Below are 19,998 nucleotides of genomic sequence, written 5' to 3'. Positions count from 1 at the left end.
AAAACAGTGCAAAAAGTGTAACACCAGTGCAAGTTACACCTCGTAATTCTGGATTATGATTGGCTGAAAGACAATAGGAAATTTTCTAAGCCAATGATATTACTTAAAATGATGACGAAAATATGCGGAAACTTTAAAAAAAGTTTTCTCGAATGAGAAAATATGGCGTCAAGAAAGATCTTCAGGCACTTCCTCCAGGCGAATTTTTTCATGTTAGTAATGGACGCTTATACGGCCGGTAACTAATCAGGAGCCGAGAAGGACAATAGGTTTGGAGACATGTATTCTATTGTTCTCCAAATCCAAGATGGCACCTTGAAAAATTGGACCAATCCGGAGGCGAATTAAGAATTCAAGATGGCGGTGCCCACGAAAGTCGGCCATGTTGGAAAACAGCTCACCAGCCTCGACGGAGGACTGGGATCGGTTTCACGGATTTCCATGGCGACACAAATCACGCCAGGGTCACGCAAAAAATGTCATGCAACTTCAAAATCGATACTTACAGTGTCCTGTGGTCCTAAATGACAGAGGTCCGTCCGGCAAGTGGCCATGATGAAGACTGAGAGACTTGGGTCCGAGTCTAGCCCAGATAGGGTGGTGCAAAACATGGTGGGACAATGACCTCATCGGTATCCAATCAGAATGAATTAAAAATATTGGCTTCCCTCAGGCCCCTCTCTTAAAGGAGCGAAACGCGCACAAAACAAAATATTTTTCGGTAGGGATGAAAAAAGGAAGGGGGTACCCCCGAAAGTCAATGATCACACAGAATTGAAAATGAAAAAACTATTTATAATCACTGAACAAGGAGTAACAAATCCCAGATACTTAGTTGTTTTCCCATTATCTCTTCCATTACGAAAACAGAAGTTAGCGCTCGATACACATCCGAGGATGTAGAGTGAAGTGACGGGTCTCGGATGACACTTAGATACCTTTCTTTTCGTTCCAAAGCATCCTGGGACGGTGACCTCATCGGGAACCGATCCTAGACTTGCCCCACTACCTTCGCGGTCGAAGGGGTAAAAATAGGGGTAAGGGGATACTCCCCGTTCCAAAGCATTGTGGGACGGTGACCTCATCGGGAACCAATCCCAGACTTGTCCCACTCCCTTCTTGGCCGAAGGGGTAAAATAGGGACGAGGGGGTACTCCCTCTTAGTCTGCTCAGAAGCATATCACCTAGAATGGTCTGCTATATAAAACCTTCGCACATTTTGAAAGGGAGCAAACAAAGTTGTTGACTTACGAAATGGAAGTTAGAAGAAGTCGAAGACTACTAGGATTGACCCCCGATGTAGATGAGTTCAAGGACAAATGTTTCATCTGTCAAAGCGACCTTGTCATTGACTCCTTGACTCGATGTAGTGCGAAAACTTATTGCTGTGGAAAATTTTTGCACAAGAGATGTTTGCAACAGGAGTTACAATACTCAGATAAGTGCGGACATTGCAAAATCTCAAATCCTCGGAGGGATAAAGATGAGGAACAACTTTCACCTTGGGAGCAGGTGTTACCCGAGAGGATTACCAACGCAACGAATGCCATCAATGGGTATCGGCGAGGGGGACGACCTTATCATATTCACAATCGTAATATTGTTTCGTGGGGGACCTTGCCGTACCATGTGAATCTTTCCATCTGGTTTAAATTTTATACAAGACTCGCCATCTTGGTGCAGCAAAGGCGAAACGCCACCACCACCACATTTATCACCACATCCACCATCACCATCACCACCACCACCTCCTACATCACCACCACCACCACATTTACCACTACATCCACCATCCCCACCACCATCACATCCACCACCACCACCTCCACCACACTCATCAACTCCATCATTAATCATGTATAAAATCAGGTTTAAACTGCCTCAATTCATTTTGAGTCAAACTAGCGAGGAGCCATGACCCTTTATTGTCGATATTGTCATAGACTATTCTCTCGTGCAGACAGTAGAATTCGTCACGAGAAACAGTTGTCAAAGCAGTGGATCAGAAAAAACACGAGAGGTCTCAAGTATCACATTTCCTACCGAAAAGCACCATGGGATCCCTTGTAGAATAGAAATGAGAGAAGCGTTTCGGTTCAAGGCACCTTCCAGTGTTTTGATCCTGGGTCCCTCTGGCTGCGGAGAGACTTGTTTTACTGAATAGTTGCTCTTGTATCATGTGGAAGAATTGTTTGTAGACCCTCCCCCTACAATTCATTATTGCTACGGGGCGTGGCAAGATGGATTCTATACATGAAAGATGCTGGTGTGCAATTTCACGAAGGGATTCCAGAGTCAGATCATCTCAAAGTCATTGTTTCCGAAGGGTGGATTACTCGTGTTAGACGATCTGATGGCAGAGGGAGGTGAGGACAAAGAGTTGCTGGACTTATTCAGCAAACACTCTCATCATCAAAATATCACCGTGTTGTACTTGTGCCAAGACATGTTCCCACCAGGGAAATACGCTAAGAGTATTTCCAGAAACGTGCATTACATCGTAGCCTTCAAAAATCCAAGAGATCAATTAGGGATGAGGAATTTACTGCTTCAAGCTTTTTCCACTTGCTGGCAAGACATGATGGACGTGTATCAAAAAGTGACCGAACGACCGTCTGGGTACACAGTCCTGGATTTACATCCCGCCAGCGATGACAGGAAACGCGTCTTTAGTCACCTCCGGACGTACGAAGGATACCCGCACTGGCGTCGGAGAAAGAGAGAGGATGTCTGATCATTGACTAAAATGGTATATCAACAGCCGAGACTAGTTCTACAACAACAACTTGCGAGAAACCTTGAAAGTAGATAAGAAGCCCAGGATTCGAACCATGACAGAAGAGATTTGCACAGGCAAAGAAAAAGTTAAAGTTGTAATCGATTCTCCTATTGGAGAGTTGTTATTATTCAATAAACGTTATAAAGTAAGCATCAGACTCTGTTTAATTTTAAACAATTTAATGACATAACTGGAGGTATACCCCCTATCCCGTGTCTTCTCATTGACTCTTAATCACGTGATATCGCATACCCCCATCTCACGTCTTCTCATTGGTTGTTAACCACGTGACATTGTTTATTCTTTTGTGAATACCCCTTTATAAGTCAAACAGTCTTGAGAGAATTCATTTTACTCGTAACAAAGTTGGACACACGTCTTCTCATTCTTGTCTTTGCGATTATGGATCTAAGTGATCAAGAGCTGTGCGACGCTTTGGAGGAAAGGACTATGGTTAATGTAAGTGATTTTATACCTGTCTAAAACTACTTGTTATTCGAGTGGCTGTTTTATCGGAAGCGATTAGTTTGTAGTGCTTGTAAATGAAGTTAGATCTTTACTTCAAGCGCGAAATGTTTGTTTGAAATTCCTTCGATGTTATTATCAAGGGTTAAGATACAGCCTAACATGATTTCAGCTTCTAAACATATACTTTTCGGTTTTAATTGATTCCATGTTTGATCCCTGACTAATTATGTTAATTCTTTAGTGGTCGCCCAAAATGCCTTTTGTTTGTTCAAGATTCCTTTGAATGATACTTTTCTCAAGGGAACAGTCGAGATCAAGGAGTTTAGATTTTATTGCAAACTGCCACTAGCAATTCATTTCCACTTGAAGTATTTCAATTGTATTTTTTTTCTTCTCACCTTTTACCCTATATATTTTTGCCTTCGCTTATTATTCGTTACTCGTCAAGGATTGCATTCACGCTAGACAAAATTATTTCTGTTCCATTTTTTTGAGTGTTATCTTATTTGAGACACAATGACCAGCTTTCTGTAATTTTAGCGCAAACGTTTTGGACACTAAAGTTCATTTGAAAAATTGTGTGATGATGATAGAAACCGGTCTTCTTACTCGCTCAACATGGCAATGACGTCATATCTTTTAATGTTAGCGCAACAGTTTTGATATTAAAGTTCGTGACATTTGACATTGTGTGATGTTTGATTTAATACTCTCCTTAAGAGAGGGGGACTGGGGAGGCCCAGCTGTAAGTACTTCAATTCATTCTGATTTCTTTCCTTTGATTGGTTCCTGATGATGTCATCATCCCACCATGCTTTGCACCACCCTATATAGGCTAGACTCGGACCCAAGACTCTCAGTCTTTATCATGGCTACCTGCCGTACGGACCTCTGCCGTACGGACCTCTGTCGTTCAAGACGACAGGACACTGTAAGTATCGATTTTGAAGTTGCATGACATTTTTTGTGTGACCCTGTTGGAGTATTATGGCATACGAGGTGTTCCAAATGATTGGTTTGTTTCTTATTTAAGTAACAGAAGACTGTTTGTTTCTTTGTTTGGTACTAGTTCTGATTACCAACTTGTTACATGTGGAGTACCTCAGAGGTCAGTGCTTGGCCCACTTCTTTTTCTTTTATATATAAATGATATGCCTAAATGCTCCAATATCTTAGAATTTCACCTTTTTGCTGATGATACAAACTTGTTTCTTAATAATCCTAGCATTCTAAATTTAGAAACCAACTTAAATGTAGAACTAGAAAAGGTAAGCCAGTGGTTATGTGCTAACAAATTATCTCTGAACATTGAAAAAACCAGCTTTGTGGTATTTCATTCTCCGCAAAGAAGAATAGCTCATTAGCTGAATCTTAGTATCTTCAATATGTCTGGGAAATCTGATAATCAAGTTAAATATTTAGGACCCATTTTTGATTCCAGTTTGAACTGGAAACCATACTTACACGAATTGAGCAAGAAGGTTTCAAGAGGTATTGGAGTACTATCTAAAATTAGATATTATGTAAATAGAAACATATTACATTAACTATAGTATTCAATTATCTACCCCTTCCTCACCTATGGTTTATCAATTTGTTGCAATATTTATAGTGCTACTCTTAAACCCTTAATAACTCTTCAAAAGAGAGCTATACGTACTATAACTTTTTCAAAACCAGATGAACACTCTGAGCCTCTTTTTAAGGAATTAGAGATAACTTTTTGATTGTCTTAAACCTTATTAAATTCCACACATGGAAAGTCATTTTCATGCAAATCATGCAAGGAAGACTTGCGTTGCAGCGTATTTCAATTTGCGGACATTCAGTCCGCAAATTTTAATACGCTGCAGCATAAAAGTACGAACAATTGGGCGATTTCTCAGAAAAAAATAGTTATGGTTTACATCGACATCGTAGTGTTAGACCAGTGTTGTTGTCCGAAGAACACCGTTACGTGTTTGTGGATCTTTTTTTTTTCATGAATTCGACGAGATGGCATGAGGAAGGAGCGATAATCCATCTAAACAAACCTATAATCCTGCGGTGATATATCAACGGTGGTACTCTGTAAAGTGAGGACCGGATGGCGGCACATGGAAAAATGCGGATGATAAAATACGGATGGAAAAATGCGGATGATAATATAGGGACGAGGGGAAATAAGTTTACGATGTTTTCTTACATTCTGAGTTGTAAAATTAGGCCTATAGAATTCATAAATCGAAACATTTTTTAAGCTGGTTATGAAAAAAGTGAAATTAAAAAAAGAAAACACGAAAAGACTTTGATCAAGGAACAGTAATTATTCAGACTCCGTCTTTTACCACATCGAAGGACTTCGGCTATTTACTTCCCAGCAAATTTCCTCTGCCGAAAACCAGCATTTTCGAAATAAGTGAAACAGTTCTAAGGTCACAGATCGGCTACCCACTGTACCCTAGTCAACAAGTCTGCTGGGTACACAGAGCGTTCGCAGCAAAAGACTGTCTCTTTCGCAAGTGGACCGCACAAGGGCCATGGAGTCGTCCGACAGCGACAATTCTCTCACTGAATCACTCTGTTTCGAAAACGTGAGTTGATGGATTTAATTTAGTCGATTGAACTTCGACCTTATATTTATTTCTCAAAATCTTTGCTAACCATTTCCTTGTGTGCTTGTCTAGTGAAAGCGCCGGTTCATCTTCCGATCGGCAGGATAATAAGAACTTTGGAAATGGAAGGTAAGAGCGTTTTACAGCTTTTGTTTTGGAACAGATTTCATGCCATTAAAATGGTGGAAACAAAACTTGAACAGAAGGAGGAAAGGTTTTTAAACTTTTGTAAAGAGTTTTTTGGATGTACTGCAGTTTATAAGCACAGCTGTCACACTATTGCAAGGCAACTTTAAAGCGTAAAATCGGTGATTTCTTTGAAAAATTAAGGTCGGACTGGAAAAAAGGACGAATTGGGCAAAGTAAAGAAAATGTTAAAAAGAAACCGAACAACTCTTTTAAAATTAACAGTCCGCCTTAAAGCCACAAAGAAACAAGAAGTGCTAAAAATAGAATAGCTTTGCACGCTTTTTCCAGCGAAACCCGTCAAAGTTCGTCGGATTTTTCACAGACACAAATGAATATATCAGAAATATATTTTGTTTGGTGTTTCAATCTAAGAAAGGTCAGTTGCTATTGACATTACAGGGAAATAAGTTCTCATCTTGTTTTTTTTTTTTCATACAAACTAACCTGAACAGTCTATCAGTAACAGATGAAGTTGTAGTTTACTGAGGCGTATCCGGCACGGCGTACGAATCTACAAAGACCTAAGATTAATTTTAGAAATCTGTCTCAAAAGTACGCATCAATATTCCTAACTGCAATCCCAGACAAAAGACTTGGGACACGAAGCAAGTTCTCCCCTTCCCCCACTTTCAATGTTGATAATCAGGTGATTTTTCCCTTTTTTGTTGTTCCAACATTGATTAGGGGGGAAGGGGGATACGTGATACAGCTCAAGTGTCCCAACTACTTTTGGCCGGGATTGTCTGAAAGAGATATGCGAGGAATTTTCCAATAAAGGTAACGCCAGCGATCGTCATGGCGTCACGATATTTTAGAATTTGATTTCGACTTAATGACGTACACTTTGTTTCTGGAAATTGGACAGAACGTTTTTACGTCAATCTAGATTAAGGTTCGGTGCAGATATTCGTGGAATATAACCCGTAACCGCCTGTAGCAAAACGAAATTTGGGACTTGCTTCAAGCAAAATGGCATTTAAGGAAAGGTTAGAGCTCGTGTCTATTACTTAAGACATTTTCCAGGATTATCAATTCGCAAAGTAGCAGATATTTGTGTTGTTTAACGGAATAGTGTTAAATAAATTGACTTAAACCCAATGAAATGCTTATCGGTGTAGAGTAATCATATATATCATCATTACACGCGACACGACAGCTTCCGGGTTCCATGTGTTTTATGAACGCGCACGAATAACCACAACGGTTAACCATTTGAAAGTCAGCGTTTTGCAACCTAACCTTCCCTGTTCTTCCCAATTGGCAGAAGGTTCAAAAATTTCTCACTTCACATTATTTGAAATGCAGGATGGAAGCAATTTGGTGGCAAAATAGTCGAGTTTGACACTTGAAATATGGTTAACCGTTTGCCGCATAACATTTAAAATTGTATCAGTAAAACAACAATTTTGTCAGTATAAAGCCATAACATTTTTTATTCACTAGAATTAGGCAAGGTTTTTGAAAACAAAGTTGTCATCTCTATCTGTGTTGATTTACATCAATTAGAGAGGCTTTGTTTAAAAGGAACCGCTGAACAGTAGGAGTTAATGATATAGCTACGTAACTACCCTTTTTATTTCAATTGAACGGTTAACCATATAAACCTTCTCGGAAAGCTCTCTGTTGCTAGTTCTTGATCCCAGACAATGTTAAACGGTTTTTCGTAATTCCTATAAAGCGGAAAAAGGTATAATTCGAATGACACGTAGCAGTTTGGAACCAAAAAGTGTTACCAGAATGGTTAACCGTAAGGGTTAATCGCGGCGGTTAACCCGGTGGCACTTCTGAAGCCGAAAACACACCTCGCTTTATACGCGTTCCGGTATTAGAGGGGAAAACGAAGAAAGACATGCATAATTTAACCGCGTTTAGGTAGCAGCAACGCTTTATTGCTGTCCACAGATTAACTCCGCGAAACGGGGAGGACAAGGCGAAAAAATCCACTTGCCCGGCACCTACTGTTTCAACCGAATTTGCATCATTTCTGTTTCGCGCCAATCAACCACCTCTCTAAAGACGTAGACAAGGTCGTATTTTTCAGTGCAGGAAATAGAAACATCCTTTTTAAACACAACATCTTGTGCAAAGTTGCATTTTACAGGCAAGCAAGTGGGCCGTTTGCCCTTCAAGAGGCAACACGGACTTACCTTTCGCCTATCGTAGAAGGTCATTTAGAAAGATGACTTTACGTTTCTTAGTGCCCGACCAGGTAAAACTTGTCATTGTATGTTGTTTCTTTTTAGTAGCGCTCGTTGGCTGTACCCGCGAGATGTTACAACTCCCCTCTTCTCCAAGCTTTGTTAGAGCGAGTGGTGTGACATTCTTTAAATTCTTCTTTCAGACAATCCCAGACAAAAGACTTGGGACAGGAAGCAAGTTCTCCCCTCCCCCCACTTTCAATGTTGATAATCAGGTGATTTTTCCTTTTTTTGTTGGAGAAAACGCGATATTTTCCAACATTGATTAGCGGGGAAGGGGGATACGTGATACAGCTCAAGTGTCCCAACTACTTTTTGCCGGGATTGTGGCTCCGATTTTTATCATCCGTGATATGGTCACCGCATGTTGTCACTCTCGCAAGCGAGTCAAGTGACATATTCGTGTTGAGCACGAGGTTGTTTTTCTTCGGTTAAGTTTGTTTTGAGGGTTTAGTGAAGATGTTTTATATCTGGATAACTATACGATGCTATTTTGCTTCTTTGAGTATTAATATATTTGTGTTCTTCACTCGATATTCTTTGAGATATTTGTCTCTGAAATTATATTTCATCCATTAAATTGTTATGGTACAAAGTGTATGGCAATCGGTTTCGCTGAGAAATAATCTGTTCGTCCTACCGAATAACGGGCATCGTCCTTTGACCGAAGCCATTTGGCTGTGAGAAACTACATGAAAGAGATTTTAAACTGCTTAGCCGATGTTTCTTTCGTCTTTGTATTTCGCTTTACTCGCTAAACTTAAAATTTGGTAGACCACCAAGACGTACTCTCCCCAGACCTTTTCAGTCACGGCAGCCGTAGTAGCACCAGCCGTAGTGATTTGCTTAAACTCCCTACTGATGGACCGCGCTAAATGCATCCCATGAACAACTGCGCAAAGAAAGAACGAGGAGCGACGTGTTACCAACGACCTAAAAGCTAACGACTATCCTAGAAACTTCATTAAATCGGTCGATCAACCAAACAACACACAACCAAAGCCTCCAGAGTACCCGAAACCATATGCGTCAATTCGATATGTGAAAGGGGTGTCGCAGCGAATCAGACGGATTTTGAACCGCGAAAACATCAAGACAGCTTTTAAACAACTAACAACATTGGGTGATGTTTTCAAGAAACCTAAGGACCGGTCAACAAAAGAACGGTTGAAAAGAATCGTGCACAAAGTGAGTTGCAGAACGTGCCCATGTAAATTGGAGAGAGTAAAAGAAGTTGGAAGTCTCGGGGGGTTGAGCACAAGCCTGGAACGAATGGGAATGTCGGCTCCGCGGTAAGACGGCATGCCGAAAACACTGGCCACGACATGGACCCTAATTATGCGAGCATTTTGGAAACAGGCATGAAAAATAAGCACAAAGGCCTTTTTCTAGAGTCATTACATTTATTCTTAGACAAGAACTCTGTTAATTACTATTAATGAAAGAGCAGCCTTCACAAGGGTTTATGCATCACTGGTTTCCTCCCCAAGCCCGGGGCAACGAACAACGTCGTCTTACTCACAGCAACATATTTGCATTCCGTGACTCTTGCAGAGTACATTTCTCTGAAGAAGACCGCAGAAGGCAGAATTCAGTTTTAACGTTTATTAAATCTGTTTCAAGCTTTTTCTCAGAACTTTAATACAATTAATCCAATTATGGTGCTGTTTACCTTCAATAGACCTTTTCATGGTTTTTGACACCATCTTGACAGGCAGGTACAAAAATCGGACCAGATCGCCTCGGATCGCTAGTCCAGGTCTGATCAATGGAACTACCTCGGATCAAGTCGGACTGTATTAAAATACTAATTAATACATAGAAAATATAATAATAAAGTGTATTATCGTTTGTCTCACGATGTAGTCACTTGAGATGTAGATGGCGACGTTTCGACTGCTTACTGCTAGTCTTCTTCAGGCGATAAGGTCGACTGATTGCACGGTATCATTTATATCACAAAGGTCGGCTGTGATTGGTGCGTTTCGATCCTCTGATTGTTCCATTATTCCGGCGAGTAGCTGTTCCCTCAGTGGTCTGCTGTTGTACCGTTCTCCTGTTGTTGTGTTTCTTGATCGTGGGTATCCATGCTTCAGGAATTTCAATTCCACTATCCCTGTTGATGTTGTTAGGGTGAAGTCTTATGTGAATAGCTTCCTTGACCCTACGTGTGTACCAGTGAGGATCTCAATCAATAAACTTGACCTCATTCCAGATAGGATAGTGGCCGGTCTCGTGGGTGTGTTCAGAAACGGCCGAGGTCTGGGTACGGGCGAGTGGTATATCCCTGTCGTGTTCTTTGATCCTCTCCTGCATAGATCTCCCTGTTTCTCCGATGTAGACTTTGCCGCACTCACAGGGAATCCTGTAGACAACACCATCTTGTTTAGCCGGGTTGAAGGTGTCCTTTGGTCGCACTAAGTGTGACCGAAGTGTCGTGTCGGACTTAAAGACGGTGCGAATGCCTTGTTTTTCTAGGCAGCGGCGGAGAGACTCCGAAACTCCTTGGACATAAGGTAAAACGGCGGTGGATTTAAATTCCGCGACAGGCTCTCTTCTTGGGGTTGTTCGTGCCTTTGTGATCTTCTGTACAAAAGAGGAGGGATATCCGTTAGAAACAAGTACAGATGACAGATGTTTCTTCTCTCCAGCGATTACTGATGGTTTGGTTACGAGACGTTTAGCCCGGTCGTACAGACACTTCACAATACCGCGCTTTACTGACTGAGGGTGGTGTGAATCATATGCTAGGTACTGATCAGTATGTGTTGGTTTCCTGTAGACACTGGTGGTAAGGCGGCCATCAGGTTCTCTGTAAACTGACGTGTCGAGAAAGGCGATCTTGTTGTTGTTCTCGATCTCCATGGTGAAACGGATTGATGGTTGTTGACTGTTCAGGTGTTGCAGGAAGACGTCAACTCTATCCCGATCCAGGATGGTGAAAGTATCATCTACGTAGCGTTTCCAGATCTTGGGCTTTCAACGGGCTTTGTACAGAAGATCAGAAAGGCACGAACAACCCCAAGAAGAGAGCTGGTCGCGGAATTTAAATCCACCGCCGTTTTATCTTATGTCCAAGGAGTTTCGGAGTCTCTCCGCCGCTGCCTAGAAAAACAAGGCATTCGCACCGTCTTTAAGTCCGACACGACACTTCGGTCACACTTAGTGCGACCAAAGGACACCTTCAACCCGGCTAAACAAGATGGTGTTGTCTACAGGATTCCCTGTGAGTGCGGCAAAGTCTACATCGGAGAAACAGGGAGATCTATGCAGGAGAGGATCAAAGAACACGACAGGGATATACCACTCGCCCGTACCCAGACCTCGGCCGTTTCTGAACACACCCACGAGACCGGCCACTATCCTATCTGGAATGAGGTCAAGTTTATTGATTGAGATCCTCACTGGTACACACGTAGGGTCAAGGAAGCTATTCACATAAGACTTCACCCTAACAACATCAACAGGGATAGTGGAATTGAAATTCCTGAAGCATGGATACCCACGATCAAGAAACACAACAACAGGAGAACGGTACAACAGCAGACCACTGAGGGAACAGCTACTCGCCGGAATAATGGAACAATCAGAGGATCGAAACGCACCAATCACAGCCGACCTTTGTGATATAAATGATACCGTGCAATCAGTCGACCTTATCGCCTGAAGAAGACTAGCAGTAAGCAGTCGAAACGTCGCGATCTACATCTCAAGTGACTACATCGTGAGAAAAACGATAATACACTTTATTATTGCATCTACCACGCTGAATAACAACAACCTTTTCCTCGACATAGAAAATATAGTTTTTCTCACCTGGGGGTGAATTCGCACAAATATACGTGAAATCTCTTTTTGTCGATCGAGCGCCATAGCATTCTCTCCCCAGAGCCTCCGTTTCTTTTGGTCACGTGGCCGGAGAAACGGAGGGCTCTACTTGTCAACGACATTTTAAGGTGGCCGAAGACAGTTTTCGCGCGCGCTTTTGCTGATGCAATTCAGCGTGCGCACAAGGATTCCAAAAAACAACCATGCCTTCAATAGAACGATCATTTTATTTACTCAACACCCGCACTATCTCTGCTAGTTTTCTCCATAATAGAACGCAGTGTATTGATGGCTTTAGTCTTTTATTACAAAGATATGTTAGAAAAGGTAACAATGCAAAGAACCCAACAATTTTCAGCTTTTTCTTTGTTACCGAAAGCATAGTTAGTAGAGCGGACTGGTTGTGAAACTCGGCAAACTTCAAAGGGCCAGCCTTTTGTTTCGCGTTTGAGGTTGAATTGCACCATCACGTGACATTGACCGTGCACACGCCAAACTCATTCACAAACAATATGGCGGACAAGAACGATTTGTTTATCATTCGAGATGATGTTGACGCTATTTTAGGTATTTTGGAAGAAGAAGAAGAGCTTGGTGAACAGTCTAGAGAAGCTGCAGTTGAAGTAAGTATAAGATTCTTTCTTAGCCACCCAGAATTTAGCGAAAAGCGCTGTGCTTTGACGTCCATCTTCTTTCAGCTCGATCGAGTATCATCGAGTATCATCGGTGCTGCTGACGATGTAATTATTAAGTGGTGTCTTATTTTATTTCCATTAACTATGCTTAGAACTAGACTTTGTAGTATCGTTTTATGACTGATTTCTCAACTGAAAGTTACTTTTGTTTACAACAGGTTCAACTTGAAAACGTGTGCGAACTGTGCCACAAGAAATGCAAAAGTAAGAGCGGACTAAAACGACACAAGACAGATAAACACAAAGATACGAGAGATGCTGAGAAGCAAAAAGAAGGAGGACAAGAGAGCTATTTAACTTTTATAGCTCATTCAAGAATTGTCGAAAAAGCTAAACACAAAATTGCTGACAACAAAATCTATCCAAAATCAATGAGAGACGAACTAAGATGCTATACCTACAACAACGGTCTGCAAGACGTAACAGCTGGATTCTGTGATATTGAAGACCTATATAAACGCTTGATAACGTCTGGAAATGCTGAAAGATTTTATTCTTCCTTCTACTCGACCATAGCTCTGAATGCAGTTAAGCATTTTGAGGGATTATCAAGGAACGCTGCTACAGTACACTAACTATGCCGAAAGAACCCAGTTAAATGCAGCGCATGCGTAGTAAGTCAAAAAAATTGCGATTGAATGAAAAATAACACTCTCGGAAATACGCCTATTTCTCGAGAACCAGTCATTAGAATTTCACGAAATTGGGCATGAAAATACCTTAGGAAATAAGTAACTGGAGTATTGAAAATAACTGAATTTTAACGAAGAAAATTCTAGATATTCCAGTGAACCTTCAACAAGGGATGATTAGAGATCTCTCTGTTAAATTATTAGCAAAATGGTGTTAACTTGTGAGAATTGTTACAAGCTTGTCGCATGCAAATTACAAAGAAAATCTAATGACTAGATTTTCTACAAATAAACGAAACTGATTTTAAAGACCTGTTTATATTTATTCATGTTGCCATGGTAATGGCACATACGTCAGCTTAACCATCAAAAAACCAAAGTTTGTGTTGTTAACTTGCTTGCTGCCATTTTTGGTGCCCACGGTATCAAGGGTTTTAAAGAAAAAGGTGAATGAAACAGGTATCAAAAACTGGGGACGAAAATGGCGCCATCACCCCAGGTGAGCAAAACTATCTTCTCTGTCTTAATTAGTATTTTGTTGGAGTTCGACTTTATCCGACCCGTACCAGTGATCCGAGTCGATTCGGTCCGAGTTTAGTACCTGCCTATTTACAGCTTCAAGTTGCTAAAACTGTGTTTATGAGGCAATTTGAAGGCATTAAGAGAAAATTGTGAATTTACGTTCGTTTTGCTTAAATGTGCAGTGTTAAGTTTTTCCAGCTTGTCGTGGCTGAATAGTCGTTTCTGAGGCAATTTGGAGGTTTGAAGCGAAAATCGTCATTTTATCTCCGATTTAGCTCAAATATGTAGTTTCAAGAATTTACAGCTCGGCTTCAAGAAGTGTAAAACTGTGTTTAAGAGGTAATTGGGGGGGATGAAGCCGGAGTCGTCATTTTATGTCAGTTTTCGCTCAAATGTGCAGTTTCAAGTATCAATAGCTTCAAGTAACGGCATTTAGAAGCAACTGGGAGACACGAAGAAAAATACTTAGTGCGCTCGTTTCCGGATCGAGCGGTCCAGGTTCAAGCCCTGACCAGGGACATTGCGTTGTGTTCTTGGGGAAGACACTTAACTCTCACAGGTATATAAATGAGCACCGGCTAAGTCAATGCTGGGGTAGACTGTCTGCGATAGACTAGCATCCCATTCATTGGGCAGTAGAAATACTCCTGGTCGTTTCATGCTACAGAAACCGTGATAAGCTCAGCCCTGGTGGGCCACTTCAGTGGCTAGTATGCAGACTTTACCTTACCTTACACCTTTACGTAGCTAAAAGTGTGTTGCTTAATTCGGAGATATGAAACGAAAATCGTCATTTTACGTCCGTTTTCGCTCAAATGTGCACTTTCAAGTTTTTCCAGCTTCTTGTTGCCAAAACTGCCTTTCTGAGGCAATATGACGGTAGGAAGAGAAAACCGTCGTTTTACAATCATTTTGTCCGAAATGGGCAGTTTCATGTATTTGCACGCTCAAATAGCTAAAACTGCGTTTTAGAAACAATTGGGAGGTATGAGGCGAAAATCGTCAGTTTACGTCCGTTTTCGCTCAAACGTACTCTTTCAAGTCTTCGTTCAAAATGAGCAGTTTCAAATATTTACAGCTTCAAGTAGCCTAAACTGTGTGTAAGGCAATTGGGAGGCATGAACTGAAAATAGACATTTCAAGTCTTTTAATACAGCTTGTAGTAGCAAAACAGGGTTTCTGAGGCAATTTGGAGGTACAAAGCGAAAATCGTCCTATTTTGCCTCCATTTCAAAACAAATAACACAGCAGTGTAAACCAAATAAGTTGATTTTGGGATGCCTGCCGAGAACCAACCCGAGGCGTACATACCCCTGAGCATACATACACGCACACATTCGTATCTCGTGCACCATATACATTCCTAATATGAAACAATTCCTTACACGTTCAATTAACTGACATCTCAACTCCAACAAGTCGGGATTAATAGAGCCGCGCAACCGCTTACAACGATAGTACTACGGTTATCCGGAAGCCAGAAAAAACCTGCCAAAAAAAACCCCTTTGGGAAATAAATACGACAGGAAATCTGGGTATGAACCATGGCCAAGCAGTTAGGAGCCCATCCTACGATGCTCTATAGTTCAAACAAAGTAAATTTAAAAACTAAAAAGAAACTTTGCAACAGTCAAAGGTTAATGGTTGGTTCTGAAGGGCTAGATGAATATCACGTGCCATACTCCCTCTTATATACCCATGCATCATTACCCATGACGCTCGGGTCTAAGGCCCAGGCCTTCTCGTATCACGTGCCGACAAAATATGTATTTCTGCCTAATTCGCAGGCTCGATCGTAAGAAATACCATTTTCGGTCCGTTTTAGCTCAAATGGGCAGGTTCAATTATTTACAGCTTTAAGGAACCTAAAGTCTGAGGTATGAAGTAAACTCAACATTTCCTCGTGCGATAGAGCTTAAATAAACAGTATCAATTCTTTACACCCTATAGTTGAAAATACTGCTTTTTTGAGGCAATTTGGAAGTATGAAGCGATAATAGACATTTTACGTCCGTTTTCGCTGAAATGTGCAATTTTAAGTGTTTACAGCTAGTCGTAGGCAGCACTGCGTTTCTGAGCCAATTTGGGGGAAGGAAGTTACAATCATCATTTTACGATCCTATTTCGCTTAAATGGGATATTTACAGGTTCAAAAACTTAGAACTATATTTTAGAGGCAATTGGGAGGTATGAGGCGAAAATTGTCATTTTACCTCGGTTCTGGCTCAACCTACAGCTAAAACTGTGTTTCAAAGTAAATTGGAAAACATGAAGGGAAACTCGAGATTTCTCTTGCGATTTACCTCAAATGTTTAGTTTTAAGTCTTTAAAGCTTCAACTGGCCTCCCAATTGCCACATAAGTGTTTATGAGAGACCTGAAAGGCAGAAAACGAAAAGCGACCTCCGCTATTTGGCTTAAATAAACAATTCTAATTTTTTACACTTTATAGTTGTCAATACTGCGTTTCTAAGGTAACTTAAAGTTATAAAGCGATAATGTTTAGTTTCAAGAATTTAGAACTTCAAGTCGCTTAAACTGTGTTTTTAAACACAGAAAAAAGAGGTAATTGGCAATTCTTTAAACAGGTAATTGGTAGGTAGAAAGCGAAATCGTCATTTTACGTCTATTCTTCCTCAAATGTGCAGTTTTAGGTATCTACAGTTTCAAGTGATTAAAACTGTGTTTTAGAAGCAATTAAACGGCGTGAAGGAAAATTGGTCATTTTCCGTCCGTTTTCGCTCTGCACAGGAGCGCAAATGATCCCCGACCGGAAATGATCCCCAAATTGGACCGCAAATGATCCCCAACCGCAGATGATCCCCGATGTGGAGCGCAAATGATCCCACCGGAAAACGAGGAATGGTATGGAGTTTGTTCCTCGGGTCGAGATTTCAATTTTTAACCCAAACAGAAACAAGTCATGACTGACCATAGTCTCGATATAGATATAATTTTCATAATAAATATTTCTTCCGATAGATTAGCTTAAAAGCTCTCAGGAATGCCTTGTAATCAGAGGACCCTGGGAACGAGGTTGCCTTGTAATCGGTTTTGCCTATACCACAACATTTCACAACAATTTAATCAACGCGAAAATTGCGAACGGATAAATAACATCAGATAATTAGTGTTTAATTTCTCGCCTTTCTGGGTGCTAGAGCCTTTCTAGTGCGGTTTCTGGTTTTGGTGAACCACGGGAAATCAAAATCCTCTGATACCCAGGATGCTCTTGTTACCGATTTTGAAAGTCAGGGGGAAGAAATTCTGAGGGATATCGCGTTGTAGTATAGTGGCCTATGTATTAGGTTAAGGTTGGAAATCCTACACGAAAACGGCTGACGGATGCCATTCTATTTTAAGTCCGTAAGGATATCCTGTCTCGGTTTTTCTGCATATGTCTCCACCGGGTAATGAAGGTAAGTGTTAGATTGCTCAACTATATAAGTTGACCAATTAGTGATCCTGTCCAGATTTAGTACACGTTTACATCATCAGCATGGAAATTCTGGCTGTAAACTGAAGATGCGAAAGCCAAACCGGCTTGGAGTCCAGGGGGGTACTTTGGGAATTTCTCAGGGGGGTGTGCCGCTGGGACACCGGAACCCTTGCCCTTTACCAGAGCTAGTGTAGCTGAATTTTGCTACCTTATACTAGAGTAAACTCCCCAAATCCCCCCATCTATCGACACTGTTGAGGCTGATTTGCGTAAATTTAAACTTGCCGATTTGGTTTTTTTATATTTTTGAGTGACAATTCCTGGCTTCCTTAGTCTAGATAAAATCTTCAACCAACAAGTCAGTTTTGTGAAAAATTATGCCCTCTTCTAGACCCAAACGCTCTGATTTATATACCCTATCCTAGATTGAACTGCTTGAAAACCATATCCTTCACAGCGGCACATAGCTATATAGCCCATATATGGCAGTACCCCCCCTGGGCTTTGAGTGTTGAGATGCAGACTTTCTAGCTAACAGAATATCATTTATAAGACTAAAAATTCATAAATATGTTACTGTCGCTCTTACTGGTGACGTGTTATTAACAGAAATGCACACATGTTGTTTATATATTCTTTATTGTAGCATTAAGCTATTCCTAGATCGAGCCAATTGAGAAATGGTATCACTGTTGATGAGCTTTTGTTTTTTTCTCCTGATTTTTCAAAAGAATTGTCAAGAGAAAATTAGTTTGAATTATTTATTTTTTTGATTATTTTTTCTTTACATTTATTCTAAGTCATTTGTTTGAATGATGAAGAAAAAACAACATGGAACCAAACTCCATGCCATTCCTTGTTTTCCGACGGGATCATTTGCGGTCCACATCGGGGATCATTTGCCGTTCGGGATCATTTGGCGTCCAATTTGGGGATCATTTGCGGTGCTGTATGGCTCAAATGTGTAGTTTGGAGTATTTACAGCTTCAAGTAGCTAAAACTGTACTATAGATGGACTTGGGAAGCATGAAGCGAAAATCGAGATTTCTCAGGTGATTTGGCTTTTCGTGTTAGCATAGATAATCATACGGTTCCGTTTTTCATTTGGAATTAATTTACAGACTGAGTTTTTCAAACAGCACAAATTAATTTTAAATTGAACGAAAAAACCGTATGATTACTTATTAATAACATGAAAAGGTAAAAAACTCGCCAGGAGGAAGTGCTCTAATTCGAGAAAACTGTTCTCAAAGTTTCCGCGCAAAATGTTCCTCTTCCTTTTAACTGATATCATTGGCTTAAAAAATTTCCTATTCCATTTCAGTCAATTATAATCGAGAATTACGATGTGTAATTTGCACTGGTGTTACATTTTTCACTGTGTTACACTTGAACTGCACAGCTCTCAGCCAATCACATTCCAGTAATTTTTTTATGTTTATAACTGCTGAGGTAATTGGGAGGTATAAAGCGAAAATAGTCATTTTTCGTAAGTTACGCTCAAAATGTGCAGTTGCAATTATTTACAGCTTCTCCAAAAGAATTGGGAAACATTAAGCGAAATTGGACATTTCTTTTGCGATTTTCGCTCAAATGTGTTGTTTCAAGTCTCAAGTGAGTGTCTTAAACTTTATTAAATTCGACACGGAAATTTATTTTCATATCGATAACGGAAGGAAGACGAGTTATAGAGAATGTAAATTTGTTGAATGAATAAAAAAAGTACCGAAAATTGCGCGATTTCTGAGAAAAAAAAATTGTCATAGTTAACCTTGAAATGGTAGCGTTAGATCAGTGTTGTTATGCGAAGAACAACGTTGCGTGTTTGTGGAATTCTTTTATGAATTAGACGAGATTTTGAGAACAAGGAGCGATATCCATCTAAACAACACTATAATCCTGTAAAATACATCAGCGGTGTAGAGAAGCAAAGATCCAAGTTGTGGTGCTACTACCACTAAAGGCCACAAGGCAAACCAAAGTTAGTTTTTTCAAGCTGTTAAGCAAGAAATTGTTAGAAAATAGCAAGCTGCTTGTAGGTGAGGTTCGAGAAAGGTCCGAAAACTTTCCTAAAAGGAAAAAATAGCGCTGTTTGAGGTTCTCGGCCGATTACGTTTTAAAGAAGGTCACTCCAAAAACCGTGTATTTTTTCCATCGCCAATAAAAAAGTCACATTGAGTTGAGTTATTCACCGCTGTTTTAGCTTCTGAAGTGGATGCGAACCAAATGAAAAAGAAGTGAACAGTTCGACAATGGGAGCCGCCATTTTGAAAGGATCTTGAAGGCCAGGCCACATATCCGTGACGTCATTCCATTTGAAAGTGCGTTTGTTGTTTTGAGCTTTAGTAAGGCTGCTCTTGAAGCCAGAACGTGCTAGCGATTTCCCGGGAGATAATAATCAACTTGAATTGAATGATCGGTTGGAAAATGCTCTCTGGTGTACATATGAGAGATGTGCAACTATAACGACGCAAAGAGAATGTGTTTGTTGCCGAGAACAGCAGGAGTAGGTCACCAAGATGGAAGATACATTTTGCAGTACAATTCCAAAGGACGCAGTTAGTGGAAGAGGAGATTCATTTTTAATTGTAAATTGCTCTTAGAATTGAATTGGTGGCTTAAAGAAATTCCTGGCTGAGTGCTTTTGATCTGATT

At 40.6% G+C, this 19,998-nt stretch overlaps 1 protein-coding gene and 1 pseudogene across 1 annotated transcript; both read left to right on the top strand.

The window, feature by feature from the left end:
• Positions 1-7,954: 7,954 nt before the first annotated feature.
• On the top strand, positions 7,955-10,540 carry LOC149105288 (uncharacterized; annotated as a pseudogene).
• Positions 10,541-12,034: 1,494 nt separating this feature from the next.
• On the top strand, positions 12,035-13,937 carry LOC110068547 (uncharacterized). The gene is made up of 2 exons (XM_020775933.2): positions 12,035-12,679; positions 12,910-13,937. The coding sequence occupies exons 1-2, from the start codon at positions 12,569-12,571 to the stop codon at positions 13,324-13,326; spliced, it is 528 nt and encodes a 175-aa protein (XP_020631592.2). The 5' UTR covers positions 12,035-12,568; the 3' UTR covers positions 13,327-13,937.
• The last annotated feature ends 6,061 nt before the right edge of the window (positions 13,938-19,998 follow it).

Source organism: Orbicella faveolata, unplaced genomic scaffold (assembly GCF_042242905.1).
Source record: "Orbicella faveolata isolate gen_17 unplaced genomic scaffold, um_ofav_v1 contig_34, whole genome shotgun sequence".
Lineage (NCBI taxonomy): Eukaryota > Metazoa > Cnidaria > Anthozoa > Scleractinia > Merulinidae > Orbicella > Orbicella faveolata.
This window is presented reverse-complemented; position numbering and strand designations above follow the sequence as displayed.

Coding starts and splice junctions, on each gene's coding strand:
- LOC110068547 (XM_020775933.2), top strand. CDS start 12,569: ATGGCGGACAAGAACGATTTGTTTATCATTCGAGATGATGTTGACGCT. Junction 12,680..12,909: donor CTAGAGAAGCTGCAGTTGAA/GTAAGTATAAGA, acceptor TGTTTACAACAG/GTTCAACTTGAAAACGTGTG.